This window comes from Hyla sarda, chromosome 5, assembly GCF_029499605.1.
Source record: "Hyla sarda isolate aHylSar1 chromosome 5, aHylSar1.hap1, whole genome shotgun sequence".
In the NCBI taxonomy this organism is placed as follows: domain Eukaryota; kingdom Metazoa; phylum Chordata; class Amphibia; order Anura; family Hylidae; genus Hyla; species Hyla sarda.
The window spans coordinates 382,898,673-382,913,674 of NC_079193.1; the positions used below are offsets into that span (position 1 = coordinate 382,898,673).

At 47.6% G+C, this 15,002-nt stretch overlaps 1 protein-coding gene across 2 annotated transcripts in view; it reads right to left on the reverse strand.

Moving 5' to 3' along the window:
* Positions 1–577: 577 nt before the first annotated feature.
* The window catches only part of ZC3H3 (zinc finger CCCH-type containing 3), a 204,275-nt gene continuing 189,850 nt past the window's right edge, over positions 578–15,002 (reverse strand). Inside the window, exon 13 of one of the 2 annotated variants that reach the window (XM_056522897.1) lies at positions 578–1,793. In XM_056522897.1, the coding sequence (XP_056378872.1) occupies positions 1,762–1,793 (32 nt within the window). In that variant the 3' untranslated portion in view covers positions 578–1,761. The remainder of the gene's footprint in view (positions 1,794–15,002) is intronic. The other variant, XM_056522898.1, reaches the window with a different exon arrangement.

The window sequence follows — 15,002 nt, forward strand, 5'->3', positions numbered from 1 at the left end:
ACTATAATACTGCTCCTATATACAAGAATATAACTACTATAATACTGCTCCTATATACAAGAATATAACTACTATAATACTGCTCCTATATACAAGAATATAACTACTATAATACTACTCCTATATACAAGAATATAACTACTATAATACTGCTCCTATATACAAGAATATAATTACTATAATACTGCTCCTATATACAAGAATATAACTACTATAATACTGCTCCTATATACAAGAATGTATCTCCTATATACTGGGGTGTAGCCGATGACAGGGCTCCATATGGGTTCTACATGTGAGGTTTTGGTGAAAGTTCTGGCATGCAGAGATATGTGATGTGATGGAGGAGAGTGAGTTTCTGGGGGCCCGGTCAGAGGACGGTCAGAGGACGGTCAGAGGATAGCTGGGCACAGGGCAGGTGCAGCTCTGGGTCCGGACATCATGAATGAGAAGACAAGTCTGACCAGAGTCTTGTAGATGAGTGACGGATATTTCTGCCGGTAAGACGACTTATCCACTGAACATCGGGACAGAAAAAAACCAACAAACACCACAGGAGTCATAAAGGAGTAAAGTAAAATATTTGAACTTTATTGTGATCGGTCACCAACGCGCTGGTAACCAGTAAGAATCTAAATATAAAGCGTCATATAAAAACATTGGCGGGTTCGGACAATACCGCAATATGTCCTGCAGTGCCAGTGTGAACAGGGCTGTAACGTCTACGGTAAGATGACCGCCCCAAATCTGGCAGTGGAAGGTGAGAATTACTGAAAAAGTGAAATAACCGGGATGGCAGGTCCGTCTTCTGATTCTGCCAGAACCATAAACCCATCAGAGCAGAGCTCCCCCATAAGAGAACCACCGAGAGCGGTCAAGACATATGGGGAGAAATTATCCCTAAACGGAAACCATGGCGAGTGCCAGCAATGAAACAAAACATCTGCTCCGAATCATCAGTAGACGATAAGGACATGGCTGGAACGGGAAATTAGCATATATGCAAATAAGGGGACGTGCTTAGCAACATCTGAAGCCATGGAGATAATTGTCGTATGGGCGCTTTTCCGCAGACACAGGATCCTTTCAGCCATGTCCCGTCGACAACTCGAATTAGGTCACAACTTAAGGCTAAAAATTCTAAAAACACAATCTAACAGTTTTTACTTTTTGGATGAGTTTTTGAAGGTCGCTGACAATCAGATTCGAGGTGGGTAAAGATGGTGGTTGTAATAGATCGGTAACTGGATTGGAGACCACTAGAAAACCGTCTCTAACACTTGGGAACCTGTCATCATAGTGGGGGAACAACATTCGCCCCTTTCATGTTAGTCCAGATAAGACAGAGTGTAACACTGTTGGGTCATGGTGAAAAAGGGGAAAATAACCCAGTGCCCCGAGACCTCCCAAACTCAAAACGCCTACAAAGGTGCAGATGTCAACCTCACTAATAAGGGTTAAAAATAATAATAATTAAAAAAAAGTTAAATACAAAGTACTATTAAACTCTCTTATAAAATAATCTGAACTTTGACAAAAAAGTTAAATCTATAAAGTGTAAAGTTTATGAAATGTGCGAATGTTCCTTTCCTCAACCTGAGCCTCCGGCAACACGAAACAGGTAGGTGGAGGCCATGAATGTGAACACAGCCAATAGCGCCCCCTCTGACATCACCCAAACATCACACCCAGAGAAACGACCTGGAGAGGAAGAATGACCCTGAGATACGAAGCCTCCAGAGCTGAACTCTCAGGACGTGGTCACAGCCTCGGCTTGATCTGAAGAGGTTTTCCTACAAGAGGAAGAGAAACAGAGTTAGTGACGTCACACAGAGCGCAACGTGGTCGATAGAATATGAAAAAAACAAATGACAGCAGCAGTGCCCCAATAACAATGCCTGCTATGGCCCCTCAAGAATAGTACACCATGACTTGGCCAGATAACCCCATACAGTGATCCCATAAGTGCACCGACTACAGGGTCCCCATCACCGATGCCCCACAAAACAGGACCTGCTACAAAAAAGGAGACCGTCAGGCTGCAGCCCATAGGGTTTCTATCCACAGTGTAGGTCGTGCTGAACTCTACAATCTACCCATGTGCCAGTCCTGTTCCATTGTATAAAGGCCGTACCCACAGTGCCAGTCCTGTTCCATTGTATAAAGGCCGTACCCACAGTGCCAGTCCTGTCCCATTGTATAAAGGCCGTACCCACAGTGCCAGTCCTGTTACATTGTATAAAGGCCGTACCCACAGTGCCAGTCCTGTTCCATTGTATAAAAGCCGTAACCACAGTGCCAGTCCTGTCCCATTGTATAAAGGCCGTAACCACAGTGCCAGTCCTGTCCCATTGTATAAAGGCCGTACCCACAGTGCCAGTCCTGTCCCATTGTATAAAGGCCGCACCCACAGTGCCAGTCCTGTTACATTGTATAAAGACCGTACCCACAGTGCCAGTCCTGTTACATTGTATAAAGGCTGTACCCACAGTGCCAGTCCTGTCCCATTGTATAAAGGCCGTACCCACAGTGCCAGTCCTGTCCCATTGTATAAAGGCCGTAACCACAGTGCCAGTCCTGTTACATTGTATAAAGGCCGTACCTACAGTGCCAGTCCTGTCCCATTGTATAAAGGCCGTACCCACAGTGCCAGTCCTGTTACATTGTATAAAGGCCGTACCTACAGTGCCAGTCCTGTCCCATTGTATAAAGGCCGTACCCACAGTGCCAGTCCTGTTACATTGTATAAAGGCCGTACCCACAGTGCCAGTCCTATTACATTGTATAAAGGCCGTACCCACAGTGCCAGTCCTGTCCCATTGTATAAAGGCCGTACCCACAGTGCCAGTCCTGTTACATTGTATAAAGGCCGTACCCACAGTGCCAGTCCTGTCCCATTGTATAAAGGCCGTACCCACAGTGCCAGTCCTGTTACATTGTATAAATGCCGTACCCACAGTGCCAGTCCTGTTACATTGTATAAAGGCCGTACCCACAGTGCCAGTCCTGTTACATTGTATAAAGGCCGTACCCACAGTGCCAGTCCTGTTACATTGTTTAAAGGCCGTACCCACAGTGCCAGTCCTGTCCCATTGTATAAATGCCATACCCACAGTGCCAGTCCTGTTACATTGTATAAATGCCATACCCACAGTGCCAGTCCTGTTACATTGTATAAAGGCCGTACCCACAGTGCCAGTCCTGTTCCATTGTATAAAGGCCGTACCCACAGTGCCAGTCCTGTTACATTGTTTAAAGGCCGTACCCACAGTGCCAGTCCTGTCCCATTGTATAAAGGCCGTACCCACAGTGCCAGTCCTGTTACATTGTATAAAGGCCGTACCCACAGTGCCAGTCCTGTCCCATTGTATAAAGGCCGTACCCACAGTGCAAGTCCTGTTACATTGTATAAAGGCCGTACCCACAGTGCCAGTCCTGTCCCATTGTATAAAGGCCGTACCCACAGTGCCAGTCCTGTTACATTGTATAAAGGCCGTACCCACAGTGCCAGTCCTGTCCCATTGTATAAAGGCCGTACCAACAGTGCCAGTCCTGTTACATTGTATAAATGCCATACCCACAGTGCCAGTCCTGTTACATTGTATAAAGGCCGTACCCACAGTGCCAGTCCTGTTACATTGTATAAAGGCCGTACCCACAGTGCCAGTCCTGTTACATTGTATAAAGGCCGTACCCACAGTGCCAGTCCTGTTACATTGTATAAAGGCCGTACCCACAGTGCCAGTCCTGTTACATTGTATAAAGGCCGTACCCACAGTGCCAGTCCTGTTACATTGCATAAAGGCCGTACCCACAGTGCCAGTCCTGTTACATTGTATAAAGGCCGTACCCACAGTGCCAGTCCTGTTACATTGTTTAAAGGCCGTACCCACAGTGTCAGTCCTGTTACATTGTATAAAGGCCGTACCCACAGTGCCAGTCCTGTTACATTGTATAAAGGCCGTACCCACAGTGTCAGTCCTGTTACATTGTATAAAGGCCGTACCCACAGTGCCAGTCCTGTTACATTGTATAAAGGCCGTACCCACAGTGCAAGTCCTGTTACATTGTATAAAGGCCGTACCCACAGTGCCAGTCCTGTTACATTGTATAAAGGCCGTACCCACAGTGCCAGTCCTGTTACATTGTATAAAGGCCGTACCCACAGTGTCAGTCCTGTTACATTGTATAAAGGCCGTACCCACAGTGCCAGTCCTGTTACATTGTATAAAGGCCGTACCCACAGTGCCAGTCCTGTTACATTGTATAAAGGCCGTACCCACAGTGCCAGTCCTGTTACATTGTATAAAGGCCGTACCCACAGTGCAAGTCCTGTTACATTGTATAAAGGCCGTACCCACAGTGCCAGTCCTGTCCCATTGTATAAAGGCCGTACCCACAGTGCCAGTCCTGTTACATTGTATAAAGGCCGTACCCACAGTGCCAGTCCTGTCCCATTGTATAAAGGCCGTACCCACAGTGCCAGTCCTGTTACATTGTATAAAGGCCGTACCCACAGTGCCAGTCCTGTCCCATTGTATAAAGGCCGTACCAACAGTGCCAGTCCTGTTACATTGTATAAATGCCATACCCACAGTGCCAGTCCTGTTACATTGTATAAAGGCCGTACCCACAGTGCCAGTCCTGTTACATTGTATAAAGGCCGTACCCACAGTGCCAGTCCTGTTACATTGTATAAAGGCCGTACCCACAGTGCCAGTCCTGTTACATTGTATAAAGGCCGTACCCACAGTGCCAGTCCTGTTACATTGTATAAAGGCCGTACCCACAGTGTCAGTCCTGTTACATTGTATAAAGGCCGTACCCACAGTGCCAGTCCTGTTACATTGTATAAAGGCCGTACCCACAGTGCCAGTGCTGTTACATTGTATAAAGGCCGTACCCACAGTGCCAGTCCTGTCCCATTGTATAAAGGCCGTACCCATAGTGCCAGTCCTGTTACATTGTATAAAGGCCGTACCCACAGTGCCAGTCCTGTTACATTGTATAAAGGCCGTACCTACAGTGCCAGTGCTGTTACATTGTATAAAGGCCGTACCTACAGTGCCAGTGCTGTTACATTGTATAAAGGCCGTACCCACAGTGTCAGTCCTGTTACATTGTATAAAGGCCGTACCCACAGTGCCAGTCCTGTTACATTGTATAAAGGCCGTACCTACAGTGCCAGTCCTGGCCCTGTTGCATTGTATAAAGACTCTAGCCATGGTGCCAGTTTTGTTGCCCTCTAGAGAGTCTCTTTCCCTAGGACCAGTCTTGTTGCATTGTATAGAGACTCTACCCAAGGTGCCAGTCCTGTTGCCTATACATGCGAGGAAAGTGATCTCTATGCAGCCTCACCATATGGTCCCATTATAATGGAGCCCATCTAGTGAAGCAGAAACCATGTAGTAAGCCCTAGGTGGCAGCCTTTGTGCATTTGTTAGGGACTCTATCCATGGAGCCAAACTTCAGGCATTCTACAGACTCTATCCATGGTACCAGTCTTGTTGATTGTTACAGATTATTGAATGCATTAAGGCTGACACCATGGAATGAGGTTCCAGGGTAGAGTCTCTATTGAATGCAACAAGGCTGGCAGCACGGTGAGAAACTATCATGGTGCCAGTCTTGTTGATATCTATAGAGACTCTACACATGGTGCCAGTCCTGCTCCTTCTTATAGAGACTCTACACATTGTACCAGTCCTGCTCCTTTCTATAGAGACTCTACACATGGTGCCAGTCCTGCTCCTTTCTATAGAGACTCTACACATGGTGCCAGTCCTGCTCCTTCCTATGGAGACTCTACACATTGTACCAGTCCTGCTCCTTCTTATAGAGACTCTACACATTGTACCAGTCCTGCTCCTTTCTATAGAGACTCTACACATGGTGCCAGTCCTGCTCCTTTCTATAGAGATTCTACACATGGTGCCAGTCCTGCTCCTTCCTATAGAGACTCTACACATGGTGCCAGCCCTGCTCCTTTCTATAGAGACTGTACACATAGTGCCAGTCCTGCTCCTTTCTATAGAGACTGTACACATAGTGCCAGTCTTGCTCCTTCCTATAGAGACTCTACACATAGTGCCAGTCCTGCTCCTTTCTATAGAGACTCTACACATAGTGCCAGTCTTGCTCCTTCCTATAGAGACTCTACACATGGTGCCAGCCCTGCTCCTTTCTATAGAGACTGTACACATAGTGCCAGTCCTGCTCCTTCCTATAGAGACTCTATACATGGTGCCAGTCCTGCTCCTTCCTATAGAGACTCTACACATGGTGCCAGCCCTGCTCCTTTCTATAGAGACTCTACACATGGTGCCAGTCCTGCTCCTTTCTATAGAGATTCTACACATGGTGCCAGTCCTGCTCCTTCCTATAGAGACTCTACACATGGTGCCAGTCCTGCTCCTTCCTATAGAGACTCTACACATGGTGCCAGCCCTGCTCCTTTCTATAGAGACTGTACACATAGTGCCAGTCTTGCTCCTTCCTATAGAGACTCTACACATAGTGCCAGTCCTGCTCCTTTCTATAGAGACTCTACACATAGTGCCAGTCTTGCTCCTTCCTATAGAGACTCTACACATGGTGCCAGCCCTGCTCCTTTCTATAGAGACTGTACACATAGTGCCAGTCCTGCTCCTTCCTATAGAGACTCTATACATGGTGCCAGTCCTGCTCCTTCCTATAGAGACTCTACACATGGTGCCAGCCCTGCTCCTTTCTATAGAGACTGTACACATAGTGCCAGTCCTGCTCCTTTCTATAGAGACTGTACACATAGTGCCAGTCCTGCTCCTTTCTATAGAGACACTACACATGGTGCCAGCCCTGCTCCTTTCTATAGAGACTGTACACATAGTGCCAGTCCTGCTCCTTTCTATAGAGACTCTACACATAGTGCCAGTCCTGCTCCTTCCTATAGAGACTCTACACATGGTGCCAGTCCTGCTCCTTTCTATAGAGACTCTACACATGGTGCCAGTCCTGCTCCTTTCTATAGACACTCTACACGTGGTGCCAGTCCTGCTCCTTCCTATAGAGACTCTACACATGGTGCCAGTCCTGCTCCTTTCTATAGACACTCTACACATGGTGCCAGCCCTGCTCCTTTCTATAGAGACTCTACACATGGTGCCAGTCCTGCTCCTTTCTACAGATACTCTACACATGGTGCCAGTCCTGCTCCTTTCTATAGAGACTCTACACATGTTGCCAGTCCTGCTCCTTTCTATAGAGACTCTACACATTGTGCCAGTCCTGCTCCTTTCTATAGAGACTCTACACATGTTGCCAGTCCTGCTCCTTTCTATAGAGACTCTACACATGTTGCCAGTCCTGCTCCTTTCTATAGAGACTCTACACATGGTGCCAGTCCTGCTCCTTCCTATAGAGACTCTACACATGGTGCCAGTCCTGCTCCTTTCTATAGAGACTCTACACATGGTGCCAGTCCTGCTCCTTCCTATAGAGACTCTACACATGTTGCCAGTCCTGCTCCTTTCTATAGAGACTCTACACATGGTGCCAGTCCTGCTCCTTCCTATAGAGACTCTACACATGTTGCCAGTCCTGCTCCTTTCTATAGAGACTCTACACATGGTGCCAGTCCTGCTCCTTCCTATAGAGACTCTACACATGGTGCCAGTCCTGCTCCTTCCTATAGAGACTCTACACATGGTGCCAGTCCTGCTCCTTTCTATAGAGACTCTACACATGGTGCCAGTCCTGCTCCTTCCTATAGAGACTCTACACATTGTGCCAGTCCTGCTCCTTTCTATAGAGACTCTACACATGGTGCCAGCCCTGCTCCTTTCTATAGAGACTCTACACATGGTGCCAGTCCTGCTCCTTCCTATAGAGACTCTACACATTGTGCCAGTCCTGCTCCTTTCTATAGAGACTCTACACATGGTGCCAGCCCTGCTCCTTTCTATAGAGACTCTACACATGGTGCCAGTCCTGCTCCTTTCTATAGAGACTCTACACATGGTGCCAGCCTTGTTTCTTTCTTTAGAGACTATTATTGGTGCCAGTCCTGTTGCTTTCAATAGAGACTCTATTAATAGTGCCAACCTTGTTGATTTCTATAGAGACGCTATACATGGTGCCAGTCCTGTTGCTTTCTATAGAGACTATTATTGGTGCCAGTCCTGTTGCTTTCTATAGAGACTATTAATGGTGTCAGCCTTGTTGCTTTTTATAGAGATGCTAAACATGGTGCCAGCCTGGTTAAATCTTATACAGACTCTATGCATGGTGTCAGTCTATGGGTAGAGATTCTACCCATAGTGCCCGTCTTGTAACACTCTACCCATGATGCCACTGTTATGCACGGTGTATAAAGTTCTGCTTCTGGTGCCAGTCTAGCCGTACAGTGTCGCCGGTCCCTGCACACACACACAGAACAGATGGCAGCCATGCACTCCTGCCACATTAGTGTAAAACGCTGTGCCACGGCTTCATGACTTCACAGCTCATTAATGTACAATATGGCGCTGTGCTTCTCACCTCGCCCCCTCCTGTGTGACCGCCACACCTCAGACTAACACCCAGCGCTGACGGTGTTAACTGCAATTAGTCACCTGCGAGGAGCCGCAGCCAAGGACGAGGGGTGACAGGTGACAGCGCCAGGGTCTGCCGCAACAGAGCCAGGTACGGAAAGAGACAGGCGGGTATCCGAGAGAGCGCACCTCCGCCCTGCTGGATGTATAACTCTACACCAGTGTTATGTAAAATGTGGCCCTCCAGTTGTTGTAAAACTACAACTCCCAGCATGCCCGGACAGCCAACGGCTGTCCGGGCATGCTGGGTGTTGTAGTTTTGCAACATCTGGAGGTACATAGTTTAGAGACTACAGCTCTACACTATAAGCGCCAGTCTATATAACACTTTACTACAGCTTTGCTCTATCCCCCATGCTTTATACTAAAAGGGGTACTCCGCTGGAGAAAAAAAAAAATTTATATCAACTGGTGCCAGAAAGTTAAACAGATTCGTAAATTACTTCTATTTAAAAATCTTAATCCTTCCAGCACTTAGCTGCTGTATAATAAAGAGGAAATTATTTTCTTTTTGAATTTCCTTTCTGTCTGACCACAGTGCTCTCTGCTGACACCTCTGTCCATGTCAGGAACTGTCCAGAGTAGGATCAAATTCCAGTAGCAAACCTATGCTGCTCTGGACAGTTCCTGACATGGACAGAGGTGTCAGCAGAGAGCACTGTGGTCAGGGTCCGGACTAGCGGCTGGTGAAGACACTGGAGGTGGATCCTCTGTACCAGAGAGGCGATGACGCGGGCCGTACTGGGGAATCGGTTCTAAGCAGTTACTGAGCCCGCCGCAAAGCAGGATGGACTTGCTGCGGCAGTAACTACCAGGTCGTGTTCCCCAGTAGCGACTCGACCCCTCTGGCAGCTGAGACTGGCGCGGTACACAAGGACTAGACAGAGGCGAGGTCAGACGTAGCAGAAGGTCAGGGCAGGCAGCGAGGTTCGTAGTCAGGGGCAACAGCAGAAGGTCTGGGTACACAGGCTTGGAACACACTTAAACGCTTTCTCAGGGCACAAGGCAACAAGATCCGGTAAGAAAAGGAAGGGGAAATGGGTTTTTATAAGAATGGGAGTGATTGGGCCAGGCACCAATTAGTGGTGCACTGGCCCTTTAAATTTTAGCAAGCCGGCGTGCGCGCCCTAGGGAGCAGGGCCGCGCGCGCCGGGAGGAAGCAAACGGGGGCGAGAGGTGAGTGACATGGGCGCGATCCGAGGGCGGGCATCGCGTCCCCTCCGGAGACCAGGGAGCAGCGCTCGCGGTCAGCAATGCCGACCGGACGCTGCAGACAGAAGCACGCCGTGAGCGCTCCGGGGGGGCAGCGGGACCCGGAGCGCTCGGCGTGACAACTGTGGTCAGACAGAAAGGAAATTCAAAAAGAATAAGAACTTCCTGTGGAGCATACAGCAGCTGATAAGTACAGGAAGGATTAAGATTTTTAAATAGAAGTAATTTACAAATCTGTTTAACTTTCTGGCACCAGTTGATTAAAAAAAAAAATAATTAAAAAAAATTAAATAAATAAGAAAAAAAGTTTTCCAGCAGAGTACCCCGTTAAAGGAATACTCCTGTGGAAAACTTTTTTTTCTTAAATCAACTGGTGCCAGAAAGTTAAACAGATTTGTAAATTACTTCTTTAAAAAAAAATCTTAATCCTTCCAGTACTTATTAGCTGCTGAATACTACAGAGGAAATGGTTTTCTCTTTGGAGCACAGTGCTCTCAGCTGACATCACGAGCACAGTGCTCTCTGCTGACATCTCTGTCCATTTTAGGAACTGTCCAGAGCAGCATATGTTTGCAATGGAGATTTTCTCCTACTCTGGACAGTCCTTAAAATGGACAGAGATGTCAGCAGAGAGCACTGTGGTCATGATGTCAGCAGAGAGCTCTGTGTTCCAAAAAGAAAACCATTTCCTCTGTAGTATTCAGCAGCTAATAAGTACTGGAAGGATTAAGATTTTTTAATAGAAGTAATTTACAAATCTGTTTAACTTTCTGGCACCAGTTGATTTAAAAAAAAAAAAAAAAAAGTTTTCCACGGGAAATAATAATACTTCCCTGTACTGTAGGGGGCGCTACCAGACACCAGTCAGTGCATACACTTCAGTAATACAGGTAAAAGAGTACAGAACATGTAATACCTCCCTGTACTGTAGGAGGCGCTACCAAGCACCAGTCAGTGCATACACTTTAGTAATACAGGTAAAGAGTACAGAACATGTAATACCTCCCTGTACTGTAGGGGGCGCAACCAGACACCAGTCACTGCATACACTTCAGTAATACAGGTAAAAGAGTACAGAACATGTAATACCTCCCTGTACTGTAGGAGGCGCTACCAAGCACCAGTCAGTGCATACACTTCAGTAATACAGGTAAAGAGTACAGAACATGTAATACCTCCCTGTACTGTAGGGGGCTCTACCAGACACCAGTCAGTGCATGCACTTCAGTAATACAGGTAAAGAGTACAGAACATGTAATACCTCCCTGTACTGTAGGGGGCGCTACCAGAGACCAGTCAGTGCATACACTTCAGTAATACAGGTAAAGAGTACAGAACATGTAATACCTCCCTGTACTGTAGGGGGCGCAACCAGACACCAGTCAGTGCATACACTTCAGTAATACAGGTAAAGAGTACAGAACATGTAATACCTCCCTGTAGTGTAGGAGGCGCTACCAGACACCAGTCAGTGCATACACTTCAGTAATACAGGTAAATAGTACAGAACATGTAATACCTCCCTGTACTGTAGGGGGCGCTACCAGACACCAGTCACTGCATACACTTCAGTAATACAGGTGTTTTACCATTAAATTGCCCATTCTGATTGGTCGGTTCTTCCAGCCATTGACACGTTTCACAGATCTGGACTGTCCGTACATTGCATGTTGAGTCTGGTTTCAACTTACAATGGTCCAGAAAAGACCATTGTATGTTGAAACTATTGTATGTTGAGGCCATTGTAGGTTGAGGGATCACTGTATAGACGGACATTATAGAGTGAGGGCTATTATGATAATTGTGGATCTGATAGGTGGGGCTCCGACTGTTGGGACCTTCATCGATCATGAGAACGGGCACCTGAAGTGGAGGTTGAGAACGCGCAGAAGAACGCGCCTAGTGCCGCACTGGATTTGACCGCTCTGGGATTTAAGAGCAGATACTAATCCTATATCTAACGCGTTTCGAGTTTTGCATTTTGGCCTTGGCGACCACTGTAGAACCGACAGTCGATCTGGCACGTTGGCGGTTTGTTTGTTTTCGGAGCTTCAAAAGCCAAAACTTTGCCAGTCATTTTACCCCTCTGTATTAGGCACACGGACTTCTCTCTAGCCTGAAGAGCTGACACTCTATCCCGGCACTCACACCTTTGTATGCGCACAGAGCAGAAAGCGTCAGAACAGGAGTCTCGGCAGCGCCAGCGTCGCTGTCACCATCTGGCCCCGAGCCGGCTCCTCCACCATTACCGCTCGGCGGGGGCTCTGGCACATGTACCGCACTGTAGCTGCTCAGTAAGCCCTGAAGACACAAACAGCGGGGGGCCCCCGTCAATGATTACAGAACGTGGCCAGGGGCCCGGCCATAATTTACAAAGCTAACTGCAGGAAGCGAATGCAGAGGCAGATCTGGAAGCCGCGATACGGTGAAAAGGGACCATAACCAGCAATAGCAGGAAGGCCTGACCCATGGGGAACTACAAGTCTCAGAACATCCTTTGTAGAAACTAACGTTTCTGTTAAGAGTCCGACTCCAGCAGTCATTGAAAGAAAAAAAGAAAATTAGTCAGGGTGTCGATGGTTACGCCTGTGCGGGCACGGTCGCGGTCATTGCGTGCAGCTCTGCTCCAGGATCACTCAGCAGATGAGCAGAGCTGAGGCAGCGGGGCTCATTGTGACCTAGTTCTGTGATAACGCAGAGCCGCGCGCAGCTGCTGCTCTCCCCTTGCTCTGTGTTTTCACCCTGTCAGGCGACCCCCTGACTTTTCACAAGATCTCGCCCCGTTCCCGGGCGCTGTCGCTCTCCGAGGGTTAAACCTTTATCTCCGGCACAAGGTGCAGGAAAAACGTGAAGGGTGCGACCCTCGCCATGTAAGCGCTGGTATGGTATATAACAGAAAGACGACGATGTTGTATCATTTAGGGCGCAGATAGACCGCGACCCTTATTCACTATACAGGGAAAAACGATGAAGAGACGCTTTCACTTTATTAGCATTGAGCGTCAAAATGCACCAGAATTTCAGCTATTTATCCGAAATCCAAGTCATTTATTACATTAATTTACATAATTTATTACATTACTCGCCCTGTATTTACGTCTTTTTCCCCCCTGTGAACTTCCATCAATAAAAAAAAACAAAAAAAGGTTAAATATATGAAAAGGGGTACTCCACTGGCCAGCGTTCGGAAGTAAATGTTCCGAATGCTATTTTCACGCTGGGAGGGTCGGCCACCCCCCCCTCAATGCAAGTCTATGGGAGGGGGCGTGACTGCCGTCACGCCCCCTCCCATAGACTTGCATTGAGGGGGCGTGGCCGACCCCGCGGCGCTAAAACAGCATTCGGAACATTTAGTTTCGAACGTTGGCCAGTGGAGTACCCCTTTAATTTGGAGATTAGGGTGCAGTTTGGCTTTAAAAGCCCCAACATCCGAAAATCGAGGGAAAACTAACTGGAAATTTCCCATGGAAATATTAGCGAATTAGTGATAAATGGCGGCCAATAGTCCTAGAAAAAAAAAGTGGTGCCAAATTTATAAAAAAAAAAAAGGTGCAAGTTTGGTGCCATAGATATATTGGGCCTCATTTACTATTAGATTTCTGTATAAATTGTGACGAAAAACGAAAACGACAGGGAAATTAATTTAAAGGGGTGCTCCACTGCTCAGCGTTTGGAACAAACTGTTTCGAACGCTGGAGTCGGCGCCGGGAGCTCGTGACGTCATAGCCTCGCCCCCTCATGACGTTGTCACGCCCCCTCCTATAGTCTTGCATTGATGAGGTGAGGCGGGGCTGTGACGTCACGTGACGTCATGAGGGGGCGGGGCTATGACATCACAAGCTCCTGGCGACAACTCCAGCCCTCGAAACAGTTTGTTCCCAAAGTACCCCGGAGTTCCGGAGTACCCCTTTAACTTTATTCTCCAGAGAAAGCTGTGTTTTTCAGCTTTTTATCCAAAATGTGGGCGTCTTTCTACTTTTGTCACAATCCGAGTATTTTATTAAATTTTCCACCTTTTTTGGCATCTTCTCCATCTCATCTGATGCGCCAATATTTTACGACATCCGGAAATCATGTCAAATAATATGAGAGAAAACACAATAAAAATTTAAAGGAGTACTGTGGTGCCGCACAACTTATCCCCCAGTGAGCCCCCCCATCACCGCCCCCACCCCACCCCCGCGATCTCCTGCACGGCGCCCTCTGACCCTCTCCCCAGGGATGGAACGTGTTGACCCCCACCAGAAGCGGTGACCAACACACCCCCTCCATGTATCTCTCTCTCTAGGCTGTCCCATACATGGGGGGGTCTACATGTTCTGCTCATGGGGAGAGCCGGGGTGTTGGGCAGTTGATCTCGGGGGTCCCAGCGGTCGGACCTCGTGGATCAGACACTTACTCTCTATACTTTGGATAGGGGATAGATTGTACAGCATCACCGTGCTCCTTCAATATAGACGGATTAATCAAAGGCCACAATGTCAGCGTTACATCTAGAGATGAGCGAACTTACAGTAAATTCGATTCGTCACGAACTTCTCGGCTCGGCAGTTGATGACTTATCCTGCATAAATTAGTTCAACTTTCCGGTGCTCCGGTGGCTGGAAAAGGTGGATACAGTCCTAAAAGACTCTTTCCTAGGACTGTATCCACCTTTTCCAGCCCACCGGAGCACCTGAAAGCTGAACTAATTTATGCAGGATAAGTCATCAACTGCCGAGCCGAGAAGTTCGTGACGAATCGAATTTACTCTAAGTTCGCTCATCTCTAGTTACATCAATACAATGCGCCAACCAAAACCGTTGCCGCTCCAGAATAACTGTGCCGGCACATTGGTGAAAACTGGCACAGATTACATGTGGTAATAAATTGTCGCACGTTAGTTAAATATGGTTTGATAAATGTGACGTATGACGAGTCCAAAGATTTACTGGACTTCCAAAAATGGTGCAATGGTCTCCACAACGCCACGAATGTTATCTACGATGTTATAGATCCTTTCTATGTCTCTATAACCACGGGGACCAATGTAGTCCAAACCGCGCTCTAACGTCCGCCTCCGGCGCCATTCCTCCATCCAGTCCGTGAAGTCGCATGAATGGAAGAGAAGGAAACGAAATCTCATGAAGGGTTAAACCAGTATAGTCTTGTTCAAACCCAAAGATCTGCCGGCCCACCGCAGGCGCGGGGCGAGCGTGCTCAGTGGAGCCGTTAAAAGAC